The sequence below is a fragment of the Drosophila arizonae genome, chromosome 3 (assembly GCF_054131065.1).
Source record: "Drosophila arizonae isolate 15081-1271.41 chromosome 3, UAZ_ARI_1.0, whole genome shotgun sequence".
Taxonomy (NCBI): Eukaryota; Metazoa; Arthropoda; class Insecta; order Diptera; family Drosophilidae; genus Drosophila; species Drosophila arizonae.
Window position 1 is genome coordinate 1 of NC_142923.1, and position 24,079 is coordinate 24,079.

The 24,079-nt window shown below is 43.4% G+C and overlaps 2 protein-coding genes and 1 long non-coding RNA gene across 4 annotated transcripts; 2 read left to right on the plus strand and 1 right to left on the minus strand.

Moving 5' to 3' along the window:
* Window positions 1-4,507: 4,507 nt before the first annotated feature.
* Window positions 4,508-5,228, minus strand: LOC149269544 (uncharacterized). 2 transcript variants are annotated; one of them, XR_016269392.1, is made up of 4 exons: window positions 5,074-5,228; window positions 4,915-4,968; window positions 4,744-4,818; window positions 4,508-4,677 (listed from the first exon to the last, which is right to left on the minus strand). It is a non-coding gene; the product is annotated as an uncharacterized LOC149269544 (long non-coding RNA). The 2 variants fall into 2 exon arrangements; XR_016269391.1 differs by lacking the exon at window positions 5,074-5,228 and having other exon boundaries at window positions 4,915-5,059.
* A 3,697-nt stretch (window positions 5,229-8,925) lies between these two features.
* LOC149269545 (uncharacterized) lies at window positions 8,926-17,365 on the plus strand. The gene has a single exon (XM_089465420.1). It carries the CDS (start codon window positions 9,974-9,976, stop codon window positions 11,807-11,809), a length of 1,836 nt encoding a protein of 611 aa, XP_089321546.1. The 5' UTR covers window positions 8,926-9,973; the 3' UTR covers window positions 11,810-17,365.
* Window positions 17,366-17,444: 79 nt separating this feature from the next.
* Window positions 17,445-24,009, plus strand: LOC149269546 (uncharacterized). Its single transcript, XM_089465421.1, has one exon. It carries the CDS (start codon window positions 17,459-17,461, stop codon window positions 19,286-19,288), a length of 1,830 nt encoding a protein of 609 aa, XP_089321547.1. The 5' UTR covers window positions 17,445-17,458; the 3' UTR covers window positions 19,289-24,009.
* Window positions 24,010-24,079: the final 70 nt, after the last annotated feature.

A 24,079-nucleotide genomic window follows, 5' to 3' on the forward strand; every position in this document is an offset into this window, starting at 1 on the left:
TGAGGACACGCAGCGAGAGGCAACTTGCCTCGCCAATAAAGCTGCACAGCCGCAAAAGTGCAAGTTATGCCCACCTAATGCGCCACTGCAGCTGCTATTAGTGCTGCCGCCGTTACTGCTGCTGCTGCTGCCGCCGCCACTACAACTGGAGCCAGCATGCGCAACCCGAGTGCAAAGCCAGCGCCGCTATTTATCGCCAACGTGACGGATATTATGCCTCTGCTAATACGCCTGATGACGCTATTGGCCAGGACAATTACTCCACCAACCTGCTGCTAACCAGGCATTCGTGTCCAGTGCACTGACGTCGCCACGCACCGCAAATTGGTAAAGTACCGTACCTCGATGCTAATTCATTGAAAATGCACTTTTCAATTAAAGTGCGAGCGCGGCTATAGAGCCATTATTCGGCACTTGCATTTCTCCCTCCGGATCACTATATTCGTGAGCATTGGCCAAGTTAGGGCACGAAGTCCGCTTTTTAAGAGGCATTAAAGTCGATTTACAAAAGAGCCCTCGATCCTTCGAGGTTGAGTTGGCCGTCAGCGCAAACAACGCAGAATTGCTGCAAATTAACGGCCATTGGCAACCAGCGTGTCAAAATTGAGCGGCCGTATAAAACTAATGAAATTGCTCAATGCCATAGGTGCCAAAATTCGTCGGGCACACAAGAATTATTGCCGTCGCCCTTTGCCTGCGTCAAGTGCGGCGCCAATCATGCTTCCACGGACTGTGGCAAGCAAAAAGGCGACCAAACTCCAGCAAAGTGTGCCAATTGCTCCGGCCACATGCCGCGAGCTACAAATGCTGCCCTTCTTATAAAGAAGCGTGCAAGAAGCGCGAAAATGAAAGTGCCACGCAGCTAGCAAAGGTCATAAAGTTTAGCCAAGCCTGCTCCCACTGCAGCTGCTCAGAGCAATCGAGCAAATATGCCAAATTTGTCAAATATGCCAAATCTTTTTCAGCAAGCCCCCCCTCAGTCACGACCGCAAACTGTTAGTGCAGGGCCCAGTTATTCGGCTGCTCTTCGGCGCGGCCTTCAATTTGCTCAGCCTGTCGGACCGGCAGCTATTAGCACAAACAGCGTCAGTCTAGGCAAAAAGCCACCAAAGTTAGCCAGCAACAACAGCAGCAGCAACAACAACAACAGCAACAAGTTCGTTTGCCTAGGCAGGCAAGCGCGCAGCGGCCGCCGCAGCCAAAACGTAGCCGTAGTCTGAGTACGCGCCGTAGGCATCCGCAACCAAGATGAGGGTGCGCATCCTGTTAGTGGGGGTGTTCATTTTCAACGTTTCGAGCAGCCAATAAATGCAAATGTGCCAAGCATGCCAGTGCAAGTTAGCTTTAGATTAGAGGCTAAAATAGACAAACTCATTGAGATGATGACCACCCTCACGGCCTGCCTGTTGGCCCATTTGGTCCCAATGAGCGCTTAAATGTCTAACAATGTATCCACTTCCCCAAATGCCAGTAGACGCCAGCGCTGCACTGCAGCCTGCTGTATCTCAACGTGTCAACAACATCAAGATATCTTTTGGAATGCTGCAGGTGTCAAGAAAAAGCTTAATGAGCTCAATCTGTATCTCGTCAAGCACGATATAGACATAATGCTAGTGTCTGAGACGCATCTGACTGATAGCGATAGCATTGCTATTAATGGCTATATTGTTTATTTAGCAAATCACCCCTCAAACAGGCGCAGAGGAGGTGCAGCCTTTATAATTAAACAACATATATGTCATTATGCTATGCGCTTTACATCTTACGACTCGCATCAATCTGTCGAAGTTTCAGTCAGCCTGCAAAATGGCCGTCATATCAATATTGTCTCAATCTACTGCCCGCCTCAAGTCATCTGGTCTGGGCAAGATTTCAACAACCTGCTTTTATCCTTGGGTGACACTTTTATAGTCGGTGGTGACTGGAATGCGAAAAGTCAGTGGTGGGGCAACGCCAGATCTTGTCTCCGTGGCCGAATGCTAGTCAATAGTATTCTACAAGTGAATTGCAACATTCTGGCAACTGGGTCGCCCACCCATTTTCCGTTTAATTCACGCCAAACTCCGTCTGCCATTGACTTTGCGATATTTAAAGGTATCAGGCGAGATTTGCTGACCATCACTGACTCTTTCGAGCTCAGCTCTGATCATCTCCCGCTGCAAGTTCAGCTGGTTGAGAAGCCTGTCACCAGCATAGCAAAAGGCCACCTGCTTGATTTGAATGCCAACATCAACAAATTTCAGAGCTATCTAAACGACAAAATCTTGCTCAACACTGAGATCAACAGTGCTGACGATATTGATGATGCGGTCAATATTTTTGTAAAAACATTGAAGATGCTGCAAACTATGCGAATGCACAGAACCCACGCAAGATAACGAGGACTAGATTTCGTGTAGATAGACAGACTCTGCAACTTATCGAGGCCCATAAGCAAGTCAAGCGCTATCTCGCTCGAAATCGCAATCCGATGCTTAAGATGCTCTGCAACAGGCTGTCGAATCGCATACGCAAAGAGCTCATATATGCTAGGCAGAAGTATGAGGAAGAGCTATTTAGATCTATCGATCCAACTGATAGATATAGTATGCAGAAGCTCTGGCGGCTGACCAACGAGATCAAGCGGCAGCCTGCTCCAAATCTACCGCTGTTGAAGTCCTCCAGTGGCAATGGCTCTAATGCGCAAAATGTCTGGTGCAAGACAACAGCCGAGAAGGCCGAAACATTTGCTGCGAGTCTTGAGCAGCGTTTCAGCCAATCGTGACTACGGTACGCGCCCAGTGATCTGGCCGAGATCGAGGCTCAAGTTAGCCAGCCATCTTTGACTGCTTCAGTCTCATTTCGGCCAGTCACTGCGGCTGAGGTCATCAGTCACATCAGCACGCTAGAGAACAAAAAAGCGGCTGGATTGGACCAAATTGATAATCACACCATTAAAGCGCTGCCGATGAAGGCTATTCTGTATCTCGTCTTGATATGCAATAACTCTTTTAGACTGGGTCATTTCCCCTCTTGCTGGAAGTTAGCGATGGTGAAGATGGTGCATAAGCCTGGCAAGCCTACGCAACACGTCGCATCATACAGGCCAATAAGTCTGCTGTCTGGCCTCTCAAAGATACTCGAGTATCTTATTTTGAGCCGTATGCTGGAGCAAGATACTCTTGTAAATGCGATTCCAAATCATCAATTTGGATTCCGCAAGGCGCATTCAGCTGAGCAGCAATTGGGTCGAGTTACTCAATTTATTATTAAAGCGTTTGATGACCGCAAATACTGCTCTGCTGTCTATATGGATATCAAGGAAGCCTTTGATCGAGTGTGGCATACAGGCTTGAAATATAAGCTCAAGATGCTATTGCCGGATGCTCTCTACCGCATCCTCTGCTGCTATTTAGTTGATCGACGTTTATTGTTGAGTGTCACGGTGGCTGTCGCTCAGGAATCAAGCAAATTCACGCTGGTGTGCCACAAGGTAGCTTGCTCGGGCCTATCTTGTACAATGTGTACACCATCGATATACCGAGGCCAGCTTATCCGCGAGGGACTTTGATTGCCACTTATGCTGACGACGTCATCGTTCTGTCGGCAGACTTTCGTCAAGCAGATGCGCTTATTCAACAGCAAGCTTATATGGATAGATTGGCTGAATGGGCGAGCAAGTGGTGCATTACAATTAATGCAAGCAAGACTATGCATATCATTCATACGCTTCGAGTTATAGCGCCATATCAGGCTATTCGTATTGGCAACGAAACTATTGAAATGGCACCTCACATTCGTATTTGGGCGTTACTCTAGACACAAAACTACGATTCTCACAACATGTCACTACGGTCGTTACTAGGTCAGGGCTAGCTTAAAAAGATAGATTGGCTCATTAACAAGGATAGCAATTGACGCTTAGAACAAAGTCATTATTTATAGGCAGCTAGTTGCTCCACTTTGGCAATACTCGCTGCCTGTATGGGGCGCTCTGCTATCTGAGGCGCAATTCAACCGCATTCGAGTCGTACACAACAAGCTCTGAGAGCCATTTCTGGTGCTCAGTACTTTGTTTCGAACGCGCGCATCAGAGCTGATTTGGAAGTTCCATCTGCGGATGATATATTCAACAATCTCTGCGCCAAATACTATGATCGACTCCGGGTCCATACCAACAACTTGGCCAAAAACATTGCCTACGACCCGTTCATCCCACAGCGGATAACATTGGCTAGATACACGAGTCTCGTTAACACGCATTTAGCCAACGATATTGCTTTACGCACTCAGCGGCAACTGCAAAGAGAAGCCGACGAAGTAGCTGAAAGCAGAGAGCGATTCCTTCGCCGACGGGAGGCTCAGCAACGCAACGAAGCCGCACAAGCAGCAGCCCACCAGCCGCAACGACTACCTGTTTTCGAGGGTATTGCGCCAATGCCGCGGCCACTACCACCACCATCACCACTTGCTGCCTATAGGGTCGTATTTGGATCACATAGAGATCTAAGTTAAGTATTAACACTAATTGACAATTCAAAAATTTTATTTTCGGCACATATATATGTGCAGCGAACATATGCGACGGCGCTTGCGCCTAAAATGCACATTTTAAGCCTACTTAAAACTAACTTAAATACGCGCCCTATTGGCTATGCAGCCCATATGGCTAAGTCTCCTTGCTGTACTTCATGTATTCTGCAAAGAAAAAATCAACATTAATAATCTTTGAATGTTCTTATTAACTTCTGCAAATTCACTTACCTGCTAGTCAACTTGCAATCAATGAAGTTCGGCCATTTCCAGCTTTGCGCCCCTCTGCACTTTGTATGGTAGCAGCTGTTTTTTATATAAAGATAATAATCAATCAATATTAATTATCAACTTTATTAATATCACGTTTACAATTTCTAATTTTTATTTTGCAAAACTCACCTGCTAGTCAGCTTGCACTTAATGCAATTCCGCTGTCTACAGTATTGCGCCCGTCTGTATTTCGTATAATAGCAGCCACATATATATAAAAATATGATAATTAATTAATATTAATTATTCATATAATTAATTTCAATTAATTATTAATATTAAACTTACCAATTAGCAGCATAAAATTTGCATTTAATGCAATTTTCAATCAGCTGTTTTTTGTTTTTGTTTTGATTATGCACTCCGATAGGCACAAAGCCAGGGGTGCATCGTCACTTTCCAATTGCATTTGCGATACATCGAACGAAAATTAATTAAATCAAAACTGCTAAAATGAATTGTTAAACTATTTCTATTTAATTATCTATACTAATTGTCATAAACTTTTTGTAATTTAAGTTAATTTTAGCTTAAGCCCATATTTGAGAAATGACCAGACTTTGTCTCGACTTTTCTCTATTATTCCAATTGGCCACTTTGGGCTATTTTCTCTGTGCATCTTGTAGATGCTTATTAATGAAATAATTGAATTATATTAATTAATGCCATCTATTACTATTGTTAAACTTAAATCTTACTTATCTATTTAGTCGTTAATCAGTTACTCAAGCACTTTATTGTTAATTTGTATTATCTTTAAATTGCTCTTATATAAGTATTTTGTAAAATTAAGCTGCACTGTTATTTTTGTGCACTTATGGCTATTTAAATTGAATCATTCTATGATAAGTTTCGACAAATATTGTCCTTTTTAGATTTTAATTATCTCATAGGCGCTATTTATATTTACATAAAATGCTATTGTGAAGTATTAAATAAATAAAGAGTATCCCCGTACTCTTCCCCTCATCATGCAGCTGCAGGTCAGCTGTTCATGTACGAGAATGGGAAGAGGCGGAGATCACTAATGTGTGTTCTTTTTAGACATACGAACAGAAAAAAAAAACCTGCAAAATGGCCGTCACATTAATATTGTCTCAATCTACTGCCCGCCGCAAGTCATCTGGTCTGGGCAAGATTTCAACAACCTGCTATCTTCTCTGGGTGACACTTTTATAGTCGGTGGTGACTGGAACGCGAAAAGTCAGTGGTGGGGCAACGCCAGATCTTGTCTCCGTGGCCGAATGCTAGTCAATAGTATTCTACAAGTGAATTGCAACATTCTGGCAACTGGGTCGCCCACCCATTTTCCGTTTAATTCGCGCCAAACTCCGTCTGCCATTGACTTTGCGCTATTTAAAGGCATCAGGCGTGATTTGCTGACCATCACTGACTCTTTCGAGCTCAGCTCTGATCATCTCCCGCTGCAAGTTCAGCTGGTTGAGAAGCCTGTCACCAGCAGAGCAAAAGGCCATCTACTTGATCTGAACGCTAACATCAACAAATTTCAGAGCTATCTAAACGACAAAATCTTGCTCAACACTGAGATCAGCAGTGCTGATGATGTTGATGATGCGGTCAATATTTTTGTCAAAATATTGAAGATGCTGCAAACTATGCGAATGCACAGAACCCACGCAAGATAACGAGGACTAGATTTCGTGTAGATAGACAGACTCTGCAACTTATCGAAGCCCATAAGCAAGTCAAGCGCTATCTCGCTCGAAATCGCAATCCGATGCTTAAGATGCTCTGCAACAGGCTGTCGAATCGCATACGCAAAGAGCTCATATATGCTAGGCAGAAGTATGAGGAAGAGCTATTTAGATCTATCGATCCAACTGATAGATATAGTATGCAGAAGCTCTGGCGGCTGACCAACGAGATCAAGCGGCAGCCTGCTCCAAATCTACCGCTGTGAAGTCCTCCAGTGGCAATGGCTCTAATTCGCAAAATGTCTGGTGCAAGACAACAGCCGAGAAGGCCGAAACATTTGCTGCGAGTCTTGAGCAGCGTTTTCAGCCAATCGTGACTACGCCGCCCAGTGATCTGGCCGAGATCGAGGCTCAAGTTAGCCAGCCATCTCTGACTGCTTCAGTCTCATTTCGGCCAGTCACTGCGGCTGAGGTCATCAGTCACATCAGCACGCTAGAGAACAAAAAAGCGGCTGGTTTGGACCAAATTGACAATCACACCATCAAAGCGCTGCCATTGAAGGCCATTTGTATTTCGTCTTGATATGTAATAACTGTTTTAGACTGGGTCATTTCCCCTCTTGCTGGAAGTTAGCGATGGTGAAGATGATGCATAAGCCTGGCAAGCCTACGCAACACGTCGCATCATACAGGCCAATAAGTCTCTTATCTGGCCTCTCTAAGATACTTGAGTACTTGATATTGAGCCGCATGCTGGCCCAAGATACCCTTGTCAACGCGATTCCCAGCCATCAGTTTGGATTCCGCAAGGCGCATTCAGCTGAACAGCAATTGGGTCGAGTCACCCAATACATTATTAAAGCGTTTGATGACCACAAATACTGCTCCGCTGTGTACATGGATATCAAAGAAGCCTTTGATCGAGTGTGGCATACAGGCTTGAAGTATAAGCTCAAGATGCTATTGCCGGATGCTCTCTATCGCATCCTCTGCTGCTATCTAGCAGATCGCACTTTCATTGTTGAGTGCCACGGTGGCTGTCGCTCAGGTATCAAACAGATTCACGCCGGTGTGCCACAAGGTAGCTTGCTCGGGCCAATCTTGTATAATATATACACCAGCGACATACCAAGGCCAACTCGTCTACGTGGGATTTTGATTGCTACTTATGCTGATGACGTCATTGTTCTATCGGCAGACTCTCGCCAAGCAGATGCGCTCAGTCAGCAGCAAGCTTATATGGATAGTTTGGCCGAATGGGCGAGCAAGTGGTGCATTACAATTAATGCAAACAAGACTATGCATATCATGCATACGCTTAGAGTTATAGCGCCATATCAGGCTATTCGCATTGGCAACGAAACCATTGAAAATGGCACTTCTCATTCATATTTGGGTGTTACTCTAGATACGAAACTGCGCTTCTCACAACATGTCACTACGGTCGTTACTAGGGTTAGGGCTAGGCTTAAAAAGATAGATTGGCTCATCAATAAAGACAGTAAATTGAGTCTAAGGACTAAAGTCATCATATACAAGCAGCTAGTTGCTCCACTTTGGCAATACTCGCTGCCTGTATGGGGCGCTCTGCTATCTGAGGCGCAATTCAGCCGCATTCGAGTCGTTCACAATAAAGCTCTGAGAGCCATTTCTGGTGCTCAGTACTTCATCTCGAACACTCGCATCAGAACTGAACTGGACGTCTTGTCTGCAGATGAGATACTCAATAATCTCTGCGCTAAATACTACGACAGACTTCGCGCTCATAGCAACAATCTGGCCAAAAACATAGCCTATGACCCGTTTATCCCACAGCGGATAACTTTGGCTAGATACACGAGTCTCGTTAACACGCATTTAGCCAACGATATTGCATTACGCACTCAGCGGCAACTGCAAAGAGAAGCCGACGAAGTAGCTGAAAGCAGAGAACGATTCCTTCGCCGACGGGAGGCTCAGCAACGCAACGAAGCCGCACAAGCAGCTGCCCACCAGCCGCAACGACTACCTGTTTTCGAGGGTATTGCGCCAATGCCGCGGCCACTACCACCACCATCTCCACTTGCTGCCTATAGGGTCGTATTTGGATCACATAGAGATCTAAGTTAAGTATTAACACAAATTGACAATTCAAAAATTTTATTTTCGGCACATATATATGTGCAGCGAACATATGCGACGGCGCTTGCGCCTAAAATGCACATTTTAAGCCTACTTAAAACTAACTTAAATACGCGCCCTATTGGCTATGCAGCCCATATGGCTAAGTCTCCTTGCTGTACTTCATGTATTCTGCAAAGAAAAAATCAACATTAATAATCTTTGAATGTTTTTATTAACTTCTGCAAAATTCACTTACCTGCTAGTCAACTTGCAATCAATGAAGTTCGGCCATTTCCAGCTTTGCGCCCCTCTGCACTTTGTATGGTAGCAGCTGTTTTTATATAAAGATAATAATCAATCAATATTAATTATCAATTTTATTAATATCACGTTTACAATTTCTAATTTTTATTTTGCAAAACTCACCTGCTAGTCAGCTTGCACTTAATGCAATTCCGCTGTCTACAGTATTGCGCCCGTCTGTATTTCGTATAATAGCAGCCACATATATATAAAAATATGATAATTAATTAATATTAATTATTCATATAATTAATTTCAATTAATTATTTGTTAATATTTAAACTTACCAATTAGCAGCATAAAATTTGCATTTAATGCAATTTTCAATCAGCTGTTTTTTGTTTTTGTTTTGATTATGCACTCCGATAGGCACAAAGCCAGGGGTGCATCGTCACTTTCCAATTGCATTTGCGATACATCGAACGAAAATTAATGAAATCAAAACTGCTAAAATGAATTGTTAAACTATTTCTATTTAATTATCTATACTAATTGTCATAAACTTTTTGTAATTTAAGTTAATTTTAGCTTAAGCCCATATTTGAGAAAATGACCAGACTTTGTCTCGACTTTTCTCTATTATTCCAATTGGCCACTTTGGGCTATTTTCTCTGTGCATCTTGTAGATGCTTATTAATGAAATAATTGAATTATATTAATTAATGCCATCTATTACTATTGTTAAACTTAAATCTTACTTATCTATTTAGTCGTTAATCACTTACTCAAGCACTTTATTGTTAATTTGTATTATCTTTAAATTGCTCTTATATAAGTATTTTGTAAAATTAAGCTGCACTGTTATTTTTGTGCACTTATGGCTATTTAAATTGAATCATTCTATGATAAGTTTCGACAAATATTGTCCTTTTTAGATTTTAATTATCTCATAGGCGCTATTTATATTTACATAAAATGCTATTGTGAAGTATTAAATAAATAAAGACTATCCCCGTACTCTTCCCCTCATCATGCAGCTGCTGGTCAGCTGTTCATGTACGAGAATGGGAAGAGGCGGAGATCATTAATGTGTGTTCTTTGTAGACATACGAACAGAAAAAAGTTGTGAATTAAATCTATTTAAATCGGTGTTTTTGCAATTAAATTTTGCAAATTAAATAGCTGCAATGCCTAGGGGCTATACTGCAGATGACGGTGACGAGGATATGGACGTGGAAGTCGAATTATTAATCGACTCGCAGCCACTAGCGCCTGCGCCCACGCCATTAAAAGTGCCGGTAAAGAAAAGTGTGGTTACGGCACGACCAACAACTTCTCGAGCTGCGGCTCAGCAATTAAAGGCAAAACCATCCACTTCTGCGGAATCTATGGTCGCCGAATATCTTGCTGCAAAAAATGCAATTCAAAGTGCTACAAAGCCGCTCTCTAGTGAGAGAGCAGCAAAGAGGACTGCTGAGAAAGGCGACAGCCCCAAGAAGAAGACTGCGCAGCTGGGCGCAGTTGATCTGGATGGCAGTGACGAGGACTGCCAGCAAATTGACGACTATATACGGACCGCCAGGACTGAGGACACGCAGCGAGAGGCAACTTGCCTCGCCAATAAAGCTTGCACAGCCGCAAAAGTGCAAGTTATGCCACCTAATGCTGTCGCTGCAGCTGCTATTAGTGCTGCCGCCGTTACTGCTGCTGCCGCCGCCACTACAACTGGAGCCAGCCATGCGCAACCGAGTGCAAAGCCAGCGCCGCTATTTATCGCCAACGTGACGGATATTATGCCTCTGCTAATACGCCTGGATGACGCTATTGGCCAGGACAATTACTCCACCAAGCCTGCTGCTAACCACGGCATTCGTGTCCAGTGCAAGGACGTCGCCACGCACCGCAAATTGGTAAAGTACCTCGATGCTAATGCAATTGAAAATTACACATTTCAATTAAAATGCGAGCGCGGCTATAGAGCTGTTATTCGGCATCTGCACTTCTCCACTCCGGATCACTATATCCGTGAGCAGTTGGCCAAATTAGGGCACGAAGTTCGCTTCTTAAGAGGCATTAAATCACGCTTCTCCAAAGAGCCGCTTGACCTCTTTGAGGTTGAGTTGGCCGTCAGCGCAAACAACGCAGAATTGCTGCAAATTACGGCCATTGGCAACCAGCGTGTCAAAATTGAGCGGCCGTATAAAACTAATGAAATTGCTCAATGCCATAGGTGCCAAAAATTCGGGCACACAAAGAATTATTGCCGTCGCCCCTTTGCCTGCGTCAAGTGCGGCGCTAATCATGCTTCCACGGACTGTGGCAAGCAAAAAGGCGACCAAACTCCAGCAAAGTGTGCCAATTGCTCCGGCCCACATGCCGCGAGCTACAAAGGCTGCCCTACTTATAAAGAAGCGTGCAAGAAGCGCGAAAATGAAAGTGCCACGCAACTAGCTAAAGTCATTAGCAACTTAGCCAAGCCAGCTGCCACTACTGCTGCTCAGAGCAATCGAGCAAATATGCCAAACATGTCTAATATGCCAAATCTTTTACAGCAAGCCCCCCCTCAGTCACGACCGCAAACTGTTAGTGCAGGGCCCAGTTATTCGGCTGCTCTTCGGGCTGGCCTTCAATTTGCTCAGCCTGTCGGACCGGCAGCTATTAGCAGCAAACAGCGTCAGTCGAGGCAAAAAGCCACCAAAGTTAGCCAGCAACAACAACAGCAGCAGCAACAAGTCCGTTTGCCTAGGCAGGCAAGCGCACAGCGGCCGCCGCAGCCAAAACGCAGCCGTAGCCTAAGTACGCGCCGTAGGCATCAGCAACCTTTGGATGGGAGTGCGCATCCTATTAGTGGGGGTGTTCATTTTCAACGCTTCGAGCAGCCAATAAATGCGAATATGCCAAGCATGCCAGTACAAGTTAGCTCTAGATTAGAGGCTAAATTAGATAAACTCATTGAGATGATGACCACTGTCTTTGCCTTCTTGATGGCCAGAGTTGGTCCCAATGAGCCTTCAAATGTCTAGTAATGTATCCACTTCCCCAAATGCCAGTAGACGCAGCGCTGCACTGCAGCATGCCGTAACTCAACGTGTCAACAACATCAAGATATCTTTTTGGAATGCTGCCGGTGTCAAGAAAAAGCTTAATGAGCTCAATCTATATCTCGTCAAGCACGATATAGACATAATGCTAGTGTCTGAGACGCATCTGACTGATAGCGATAGCATTGCTATTAATGGCTATATTGTTTATTTAGCAAATCACCCCTCAAACAGGCGCAGAGGAGGTGCAGCCTTTATAATTAAACAACATATATGCCATTATGCTATGCGCTTTACATCTTACGACTCGCATCAATCTGTCGAAGTTTCAGTCAGCCTGCAAAATGGCCGTCATATCAATATTGTCTCAATCTACTGCCCGCCGCAAATCATCTGGTCTGGGCAAGATTTCAACAACCTGCTATCTTCTCTGGGTGACACTTTTATAGTCGGTGGTGACTGGAATGCGAAAAGTCAGTGGTGGGGCAACGACAGATCTTGTCTCCGTGGCCGAATGCTAGTCAATAGTCTTCTACAAGTGAATTGCAACATTCTGGCAACTGGGTCGCCCACCCATTTTCCGTTTAATTCACGCCAAACTCCGTCTGCCATTGACTTTGCGCTATTTAAAGGTATCAGGCGAGATTTGCTTGCCATCACTGACTCTTTCGAGCTTAGCTCTGATCATCTCCCGTTGCAAGTTCAGCTGGTTGAGAAGCCTGTCACCAGCAGAGCAAAAGGCCATCTACTTGATCTGAACGCTAACATCAACAAATTTCAGAGCTATCTAAACGACAAAATCTTGCTCAACACTGAGATCAACAGTGCTGACGATATTGATGATGCGGTCAATATTTTTGTAAAAAACATTGAAGATGCTGCAAACTATGCGAATGCACAGCACCCACGCACGATAAAGAGGACTAGATATCGAGTAAATAGACAGACTCTGCAACTTATCGAGGCCCAAAAGCAAGTCAAGCGCTATCTTACTCGAAGTCGCAATCCGTTGCTTAAGATGCTCTGCAACAGGCTATCGAATCGCATACGCAAAGAGCTCATATATGCTAGGCAGAAGTATGAGGAAGAGCTATTTAGATCTATCGATCCAACTGATAGATATAGTATGCAGAAGCTCTGGCGACTGACCAACGAGATCAAGCGGCAGCCTGCTCCAAATCTACCGCTGTTGAAGTCCTCCAGTGGCAATGGCTCTAATTCGCAAAATGTCTGGTGCAAGACAACAGCCGAGAAGGCCGAAACATTTGCTGCGAGTCTTGAGCAGCGTTTTCAGCCAATCGTGACTACGCCGCCCAGTGATCTGGCCGAGATCGAGGCTCAAGTTAGCCAGCCATCTTTGACTGCTTCAGTCTCATTTCGGCCAGTCACTGCGGCTGAGGTTATCAGTCACATCAGCACGCTAGAGAACAAAAAAGCGGCTGGATTGGATCAAATTGATAATCACACTATTAAAGCGCTGCCATTGAAGGCCGTGTTGTATCTTGTGCTCATTTGCAACAACTCACTACGACTGAGTCATTTCCCCTCGAGCTGGAAGCTAGCTGTGGTGAAGATGGTGCATAAGCCTGGCAAGCCTACGCACCATGTTGCATCATACAGGCCAATAAGTCTGCTGTCTGGCCTCTCTAAGATACTTGAGTATCTGATTTTGAGCCGTATGCTGGAGCAAGATACTCTTGTAAATGCGATTCCAAATCATCAATTTGGATTCCGCAAGGCGCATTCAGCTGAGCAGCAATTGGGTCGAGTTACTCAATTTATTATTAAAGCGTTTGATGACCGCAAATACTGCTCTGCTGTCTATATGGATATCAAGGAAGCCTTTGATCGAGTGTGGCATACAGGCTTGAAATATAAGCTCAAGATGCTATTGCCGGATGCTCTCTACCGCATCCTCTGCTGCTATTTAGTTGATCGGACGTTTATTGTTGAGTGTCACGGTGGCTGTCGCTCAGGTATTAAGCAAATTCACGCTGGTGTGCCTCAAGGTAGCTTGCTCGGGCCTATCTTGTATAATATATACATCAGCGACATACCAAGGCCAACTCGCCTACGTGGGATATTGATTGCCACTTATGCTGACGACGTCATCGTTCTTTCGGCTGACTCTCGTCAAGCAGTCGCGCTCAGTCAGCAGCAGGCGTATATGGATAGTTTGGCAGAATGGGCGAGCAAGTGGTGCATTACAATTAATGCAAACAAGACTATGCATATCATGCATACGCTTAGAGTTATAGCGCCATATCAGGCTATTCGCATTGGCAACGAAACCATTGAAAATGGCACTTCTCATTCATATTTGGGTGTTACTCTAGATACGAAACTGCGCTTCTCACAACATGTCACTACGGTCGTTACTAGGGTTAGGGCTAGGCTTAAAAAGATAGATTGGCTCATCAATAAAGACAGTAAATTGAGTCTAAGGACTAAAGTCATCATTTACAAGCAGCTAGTTGCTCCACTTTGGCAATACTCGCTGCCTGTATGGGGCGCTCTGCTATCTGAGGCGCAATTCAGCCGCATTCGAGTCGTTCACAATAAAGCTCTGAGAGCCATCTCTGGTGCTCAGTACTTTATCTCGAACACTCGCATCAGAGCTGAATTGGAGGTCTTGTCTGCGGATGAAATACTCAATGGTCTCTGCGCTAAATACTATGACCGACTTCGAATCCATAGCAACAACTTGGCTAAAAATATTGCTTATGACCCGTTCATCCCACAGCGGATAACATTGGCAAGATACACGAGTCTCGTAAGCATGCATTTGGCCAATGACATAGCTTTACGCACTCAGCGACAACTGCAAAGAGAAGCCGACGAAGCAGCTGAAAGCAGAGAGCTATTCCTTCGCCGACGGGAGGCTCAGCAACGCAACGAAGCTGCACAAACAGCAGCCCACCAGCCGCAACGACTACCTGTTTTCGAGGGTATTGCGCCAATGCCGCGGCCACTACCACCACCATCACCACTTGCTGCCTATAGGGTCGTATTTGGATCACATAGAGATCAAAGCTAATTTTAGCTAAAGCCCGTATTGGAGAAAATGACCAGACTTTATCTCGACTTTTCTCTATTATTCCAATTGGCCACTTGGGGCTATTTTTCTCTGTGCATCTTGTAGATGCTTATAAATGAAAAAATTGAATTATATTAATTAATGCCATCTATTACTATTGTTAAACTTATATCTTACTCATCTAACTAGTCTATTGTAAGCTACTCAAGCACTTTATTGTTATTTTGAATTATCTTTAATTTGCTCTTTTTATTAGTATTTTGTAACATTAAGCTGCACTGTTATTTTTGTGCACTTATGGCCATTTAAATTTAATCATTTAATGAAAAGTTTCGACAAATATAGTCCTTTTTAGATTTTAATTATCTCATAGGCGCTATTTATATTTATAAAAAAATGCTATAGTGAAGTATTAAATAAATAAAGAGTATCCCCGTACTCTTCCCCTCTTCATGCAGCTGCAGGTCAGCTGTTCATGTACGAGAATGGGAAGAGGCGGAGATCACTAATGTGTGTTCTTTTTAGACATACGAACAGAAAAGGGTCCATACCAACAACTTGGCCAAAAACATTGCCTACGACCCGTTCATCCCACAGCGGATAACATTGGCAAGATACACGAGTCTTGTAAATACGCATTTGGCCAATGACATTGCATTACGCACCCAGCGACTACTACAACGGGAGGCCGACGAAATAGCTGAAAGTAGGGAGCGATTCCTTCGCCGACGTGAGGCTCAGCAACGCAACGAAGCCGCACAAGCAGCAGCCCACCAGCCGCAACGACTACCTGTTTTCGAGGGTATTGCGCCAATGCCGCGGCCACTACCACCACCATCACCACTTGCTGCCTATAGGGTCGTATTTGGATCACATAGAGATCAAAGCTAATTTTAGCTTAAGCCCGTATTGGAGAAAATGACCAGACTTTGTCTCGACTTTTCTCTATTATTCCAATTGGCCACTTTGGGCTATTTTCTCTGTACATCTTGTAGATGCTTATTAATGAAAAAATTGAATTATATTAATTAATGCCATCTATTACTATTGTTAAACTTAAATCTTACTTATCTATTTAGTCGTTAATCAGTTACTCAAGCACTTTATTGTTAATTTGTATTATCTTTAAATTGCTCTTTTATAAGTATTTTGTAACATTAAGCTGCACTGTTATTTTTGTGCACTTTTGGCTATTTAAATTGAATCATTCTATGATAAGTTTTGACTAATATTGTCCTTTATAGATTTTAATTATCTCATAGGCGCTATTTATATTCATAAGAAATGCTATTGTGAAGTATCAATTGAATAAAAAGTATCTCCGTACTATCTTCCCCTCGACATGCAGCTGCTGGTCAGCTGATCATGTATGAGATGGGAAGAAGCGGAGATCATTAATGTGTGTTCTTCATAGACATACGAACAGAAAAGCTCCACTTTGGCAATACTCGCTGCCTGTATGGGGTGCTTTGCTATCTGAGGCGCAATTCAGCCGCATTCGAGTCGTACACAACAAAGCTCTGAGAGCCATTTCTGGTGCTCAGTACTTTGTTTCGAACGCGCGCATCAGAGCTGATCTAGAAGTTTTATCTGCGGATGATATACTCAACAATCTCTGCGCCAAATACTATGATCGACTCCGGGTCCATACCAACAACTTGGCCAAAAACATTGCCTACGACCCGTTCATCCCACAGCGGATAACATTGGCAAGATACACGAGTCTCGTAAGCATGCATTTGGCCAATGACATTGCTCTACGCACCCAGCGACAACTACAACGGGAAGCCGACGAAATTGCTGAAAGTAGGGAGCGATTCCTTCGCCGACGTGAGGCTCAGCAACGCAACGAAGCTGCACAAACAGCAGCCCACCAGCCGCAACGACTACCTGTTTTCGAGGGTATTGCGCCAATGCCGCGGCCACTACCACCACCATCACCACTTGCTGCCTATAGGGTCGTATTTGGATCACATAGAGATCAAAGCTAATTTTAGCTTAAGCCCGTATTGGAGAAAATGACCAGACTTTGTCTCGACTTTTCTCTATTATTCCAATTGGCCACTTTGGGCTATTTTCTCTTGCATCTTGTAGATGCTTATTAATGAAAAAATTGAATTATATTAATTAATGCCATCTATTACTATTGTTAAACTTAAATCTTACTTATCTATTTAGTCGTTAATCAGTTACTCAAGCACTTTATTGTTAATTTGTATTATCTTTAAATTGCTCTTTTATAAGTATTTTGTAACATTAAGCTGCACTGTTATTTTTGTGCACTTTTGGCTATTTAAATTGAATCATTCTATGATAAGTTTTGACAAATATTGTCCTTTTTAGATTTTAATTATCTCATAGGCGCTATTTATATTTACATAAAATGCTATTGTGAAGTATTAAATAAATAAAGAGTATCCCCGTTCTCTTCCCCTCATCATGCAGCTGCAGGTCAGCTGTTCATGTACGAGAATGGGAAGAGGCGGAGATCATTAATGTGTGTTCTTTGTAGACATACGAAAAAAAAAAAAAAAAAAAAAAATCTATTTAAATCGGGTTTTTTGCAACTAAATTTTGCAAATTAAATTGCTGCAATGCCTAGGGGCTATACTGCAGATGACGGTGACGAGGATATGGACGTGGAAGTCGAATTATTAATCGACTCGCAGCCACTAGCGCCTGCGCCCACGCCATTAAAAGTGCCGGTAAAGAAAAGTGTGGTTACGGCACGACCAACAACTTCTCGAGCTGCGGCTCAGCAATTAAAGGCAAAACCTTCTACTTCTGCGGAATCTATGGTCGCTGAATATATTGCTGCAAAAAATGCAATGCAAAGTGCTACAAAGCCGCTCTCTAGTGAAAGAGCAGCAAAGAGGACTGCGGAGAAAGGCGACAGCCCCAAGAAGAAGACTGCGCAGCTGGGCGCAGTTGATCTGGATGGCAGTGACGAAGACTGCCTGCAAATTGACGACTTTGTACGGACCACCAGGACTGAGGACACGCAGCGAGAGGCAACTTGCCTCGCCAATAAAGTTTGCACAGCTGCAAAAGTGCAAGTTATGCCGCCCAATGCTGCCGCTGCAGCTGTTACTGCTGCTTCCGCTGCCACCGCAACTGGAGCAAGCCATGCGCAACTCAACGCGAAGCCAGCGCCGCTATTTCTTGCCAACGTCACGGACATCATGTCGATTCTCATTCGACTGGATGAAGCCATCGGCCAGGTCAATTATGACGTCAAACGCACCTCCAACCATGGAATCAGAGTCCAGTGCAAGGACATCGCCACCTATCGCAAGCTGGTAAAGTACTTAGATGAGAATAAAGTTGAAAACTACACGTTTCAGTTGAAGTCTGAGCGAGGCTTCAGAGCCATTATCAGAGATCTGCACTATTCCACTCCGGACCACTATATCCGTGAGAAATTAGCCAATTTAGGGCATCAAGTTCGCTTCTTGAGAGGCATTAAATCTCGTTTCACCAAAGAGCCACTTGATCTCTTCGAAGTTGAGTTAGTTCCCAGTGCTAATAATGCCGAATTCATGCAAATCACTGCCATCGGCAATCAGCGCGTCAAAATTGAGAAGCCGCACAAATCCAGCGAAGTTGCTCAATGCCATAGATGCCAGAAATTTGGGCATACTAAAAATTATTGCCGTCGCCCCTTTGCCTGCGTCAAGTGCGGTGATAACCATGCCTCCACGGACTGTGGCAGGCAAAAAGGCGAACAAACACCAGCGAAGTGTGCCAACTGTGCTGGCCCACACGCTGCGAGCTACAAAGGTTGCCCTTCTTATAAGGAAGCGTGCAAGAAGCGCGAAAATGAAGGCGTACACCAGATAGCAAAGCTAATAAACAATTTAGCCAAGCCTGCTCCCACTGCAACTGCTCAGCGCAGTCGCTCTAATATGCCAAATATGACTAATATGCCAAATCTTTTACAGCAAGTCCCCCCTCAGTCACGACCGCAAACAGTTAGTGGGCCCAGCTATTCGGCTGCCCTTCGGGCGGGTTTAGAATTTGCTCAGCCTGTCGGGCCGGCAGCAATTAGCAGCAAACAACGTCAGTCCAGACAAAAAGCCACAAAACGTAGCCAACAACAACAGCTCTTGCAGCAACAACAGCAGCAGCAACAAGTTCGTTTACCTAGGCAGGCAAGCGCACAGCGGCCGCTGCAGTCAATGCGTAGCCGTAGCCTGAGTACGCGCCGTAGGCGTCCACAGCACGTAGATGGCGGTGCACATCCTAATAGTGGGGGTGTTTACTCTCATCGTTTCGAGCAGCCAATAAATGCGAATATGCCAAGCATGCCAGTGCAAGTTAGCTTTAGATTAGAGGCTAAAATAGACAAACTCATTGAGATGATGACCACCCTCACGGCCTGCCTGTTGGCCCAATTTGGTCCCAATGAGCGCTTAAATGTCTAACAATATATCCACTTCCCCAAATGCCAGTAGACGCAGCGCTGCACTGCAGCCTGCTGTATCTCAACGTGTCAACAACATCAAGATATCTTTTTGGAATGCTGCCGGTGTCAAGAAAAAGTTTAACGAGCTCCATCTGTATCTCGTCAAGCACGATATAGACATAATGTTAGTGTCCGAGACGCATCTGATTGATAGCGATAGCATTGCTATCAATGGCTATATTGTTTATTTAGCAAACCACCCTTCAAACAGGCGTAGAGGAGGTGCAGCTTTCATAATTAAACAAAATATATGCCATTATGTTATGCGTAGTACATCAAGTGACTCGCATCAATCTGTTGAAGTTTCAGTCAGCCTGCAAAACGGCAAACACATCAACATCGTTGCCATATACTGCCCGCCGCAAATCAATTGGTCTGGACAAGATTTCAACAACCTGCTTATATCTCTGGGTGATACTTTTATAGTCGGTGGTGACTGGAATGCGAAAAGTCAGTGGTGGGGCAACGCCAGATCTTGTCTCCGTGGCCGAATGCTAGTCAATAGTATTCTACAAGTGAATTGCAACATTCTGGCAACTGGGTCGCCCACCCATTTTCCGTTTAATTCTCGCCAAACTCCGTCTGCCATTGACTTTGCGCTATTTAAAGGCATCAGGCGAGATTTGCTGACCATCACTGACTCTTTCGAGCTCAGCTCTGATCATCTCCCGCTGCAAGTTCAGCTGGTCGAGAAGCCAATCACTAGCAAAGCAAAAGGCCATCTTCTGCATCTGAATGCTAACATCAACAAATTTCAGAGCTATCTAAACGACAAAATTTTGCTCAACACTGAGATCAACAGTGCGGATGACGTCGATGATGCTGTTAATATCTTCGTCAAACACATTGAGGATGCTGCAAACTATGCGAATCCACAGAACCCACGCAAATTAACGAGGACTAGATTTCGCGTAGATAGACAGACTCTGCAACTTATCGAGGCCCGCAAGCAAATCAAGCGCTATCTCCTACGAAATCGCAATCCTTTGGCGAAGCAGCTCTGCAACAGGCTGTCGAATCGCATACGCAAAGAGCTTATAGATGCTAGGCAGAAGTATGAGGAAGAGCTATTTAGATCTATCGATCCAACTGATAGATATAGTATGCAGAAACTCTGGCGACTGACCAATGAAATCAAGCGACAGCCTGCCCCAAATCTACCGCTATTGAAGTCCTCCAGTGGCAACGGCTCTAACGCTCATAACGTCTGGTGCAAGACTACTGCCGAGAAGGCTGAAACATTTGCTGCAAGTCTTGAGCAGCGTTTCCATCCCATCGTGACCACGTCACCCAGTGATCTGGCTGAGATTGAGGCTCAAGTTAGCCAGCTATCTGAGACTCCTTCAGTCTTATTTCGGCCAGTCACTGCGGCTGAAGTCATCAGTCACATCAGCACGCTAGAGAGCAAGAAAGCGGCTGGTCTGGATCAAATTGACAATCACACCATCAAAGCGCTGCCAATGAAGGCTGTTCTTTATCTTGTTTTGATCTGCAACAACTCTTTTAGATTGGGTCATTTCCCCTCCTGCTGGAAGCTAGCGATGGTGAAGATGGTGCATAAGCCTGGCAAGCCTACGCAACATGTTTCATCATACAGGCCAATAAGCCTCCTATCTGGCCTCTCGAAGATACTCGAGTACCTGATATTGAGCCGTATGATGGAACAAGACACTCTTATAAATGCGATTCCCAGCCACCAATTCGGATTCCGCAAGGCACATTCAGCCGAACAGCAATTGGGTCGAGTCACCCAGTATATTATTAAAGCTTTTGATGACCATAAATACTGCTCTGCTGTCTATTTGGACATTAAAGAAGCTTTCGATCGAGTGTGGCATACAGGCTTGAAATACAAACTCAAGTCACTATTGCCGTTTGCACTCTATCGCATTCTCTGTTGCTATCTAGCAGATCGCTCTTTTATTGTTGAGTGCCACGGTGGATGTCGTTCAGGAGTCAGGCAGATTCACGCTGGTGTGCCACAAGGCAGCCTGCTTGGGCCAGCTCTGTATAATATATACACCAGCGATATACCAAGCCCAACTTGCGTACATGGAATTCGTATTGCCACCTACGCTGATGACGTCATTGTTCTCTCAGCTAACTATCGACAAACAGATGCGCTTAATCAACAGCAAGCATACATGCATATACTGGCCGAATGGGCAAGCAAGTGGTGCATTACAATTAATGCAAATAAAACTACGCACATCATGCATACACTCAGACCTATAGCGCCATACCAGGCTATTCGCATTGGCAACGAAACTATTGAGAATAGCACCTCACATCCATATCTGGGCGTTACGTTAGATTCTAGACTGCGCTTCACTCAACATGTCACTACGGTCGTTACTAGGGTTAGGGCTAGGCTTAAAAAGATAGATTGGCTCGTAAATAAAGATAGTAAATTATCTATGAAAACTAAAACTATCATATACAAGCAGCTTGTTGCCCCACTATGGCAATACTCGCTACCTGTATGGGGTGCTCTTCTATCCGAGACCCAATTCAGCCGCATTAGAGTGGTTCACAACAAAGCTCTTAGAGCCATATCTGGTGCTCAGTACTTTGTTTCTAATGCTCGCATCAGATCCTCTCTGGATGTCCTATCTGCAGATGAAATATTCAACAATCTCTGCACAAAGTACTTCGACAGACTACGTGTTCATAGCAACAACGAAGCTAGAAAGATTGTATATGATCCGTTCATCCCTCAGCGACTAGCTATGCCCAGATACACGAATCTCGTTAACACTCTGTTGGCTAACGATATCGCTCTGCGCAGTCAGCGACAACTGCAAAGAGAAGCTGATGAAAACGCTGAATTTAGAGAGAGATACCGTCGCCTACATCCGCCAGAGTATGGCCCAATCACTTTTCGCGAGCACAGCCGACGACTAATTATGGAGCGATTCACGAGATCGTACCCAGATCCTCCTCGCAACTCCAATGGGAATCGACGCAATAATGCCCCACCGATCGGCCTTGCCGCACACACACCTGCCTCTGGGGTGGCTCAAAGTATAGGCGACTCAGCTGCCTTGCAGCCGCGCCTGCCTATATTCCAGCAGTTGGCGCCGTTACCACCCACCATGGCCTCCATGCGCCCACCCATCATCAACCTGGATGATCTTCCGGACTGATCAAGTCTACTCTTCCCTAGAGGCTTCTAGCCAGACATGCAAATAAGTATCAAATCTAATTGCCATTAAAACTAGTCATTTGTATATACAAATAACACAATTAGAAATCGACTATTGCACTATTTGCATAGAAGAGTGACTAAACAAACATATAACAACAATTTAGATATCTATTTACAGCACAAAAGTTTATTTTCAACACATTTGTATATACATATGTGCATCGAACAGACATAGTGGCGCTTGCGCCTACAATATGCAATTAAACGAACTTAAAACTAACTTAAATTCATGCCCTATTGGCTGCTGAGCCCACTTAGCTAATCCTCCTTGCTGCGGTTGATGTACTCTGCAAAGAAAAAATCAACATTAATAGTCTTTTAATGTTTTTATTTACTTTTGCAAAGTCACCTACCTGCTAGTCACTTACCTGCTTGCAGTTAATGCAATTTCACTATCTTCAGTATTTGCGCCCCTCTGCATTTTGTATAATCGCAGCTATATATATGCAAAGATAATAATTAATTAATATTAATTATTAATGTCATTAATACCACTCATATAATTATTAATATTTAAACTTACCAATTAGCAGCATCAAATTTGCATTTAATGCAACTTTCAATCAGCTGTTTTTGTTTTGTTTTGATTATGCACTCCGATAGGCATTAAGCCAGGGGTGCATCGTCACTTACTCAATTGTACTTGCGATGTTTCGAACGAATATTAATGAAATCAAAATTGCTAAAATGAATTGAAAAAAATATTTTATATACAAATTATTAAATTTTTATGAATATTAAACTATATTAAATTAATTTAAAAATAATTATTATATAGTTGCAATCAAAATCAAACATATGTTTACACATACGATATATTGCAGCAAATATCGCTATGCATAAACATTGTAAATATGTAAATTAAACTTAATAATAATTAAAACTAGTATATAATTAATTAATAACATTAACTTTAGAACTTAATATCAATAATTTTTTATCAATTGTTAATTCTTATTGTTCATAGTCTTTGACTTGCCATATATGTAGTTACTCTCGATAACTCACCGATAACTATGTAACTACTTACTACTGCACAAACATTGTATGGTGACAGTTGTGCATATTCTTTTAGTTATTGCAACTCAAATGTAAAATGAAAAGAAAATAATTATCTATATTAATTATCATTAATTTTCTGAAATTTAAACTATCTTTAGCTTATACCCATATTGGAGAAAATGACCAGACTTCGTCTCGACTTTTCTCTAAAATTCCAATTAGCTTCTTTGGGCTAATTTCTCAGTGCATCTTACAGATGCTTATTAATGGAAAAAGAAATTTGAATTATATTAATTAATGCTATCTATTACTATTGTTAAATTTATATTTTATTTATCTAATTAGTCTATTATCAGCGACTCAAGCACTTTATTGTCATTTTTTATTATCTTTAAATTGCTCCTTTTATCTGTATTTTTAACATTAAGCTGCACTGTTATTTTTGTGCACTTATGGCCATTTAAATTAATTCATTTTATGAAAAGTTTCGGTAAATATTGACCTTCTGTATATTTCTAAGTATCTTATAGGCGCTACTCA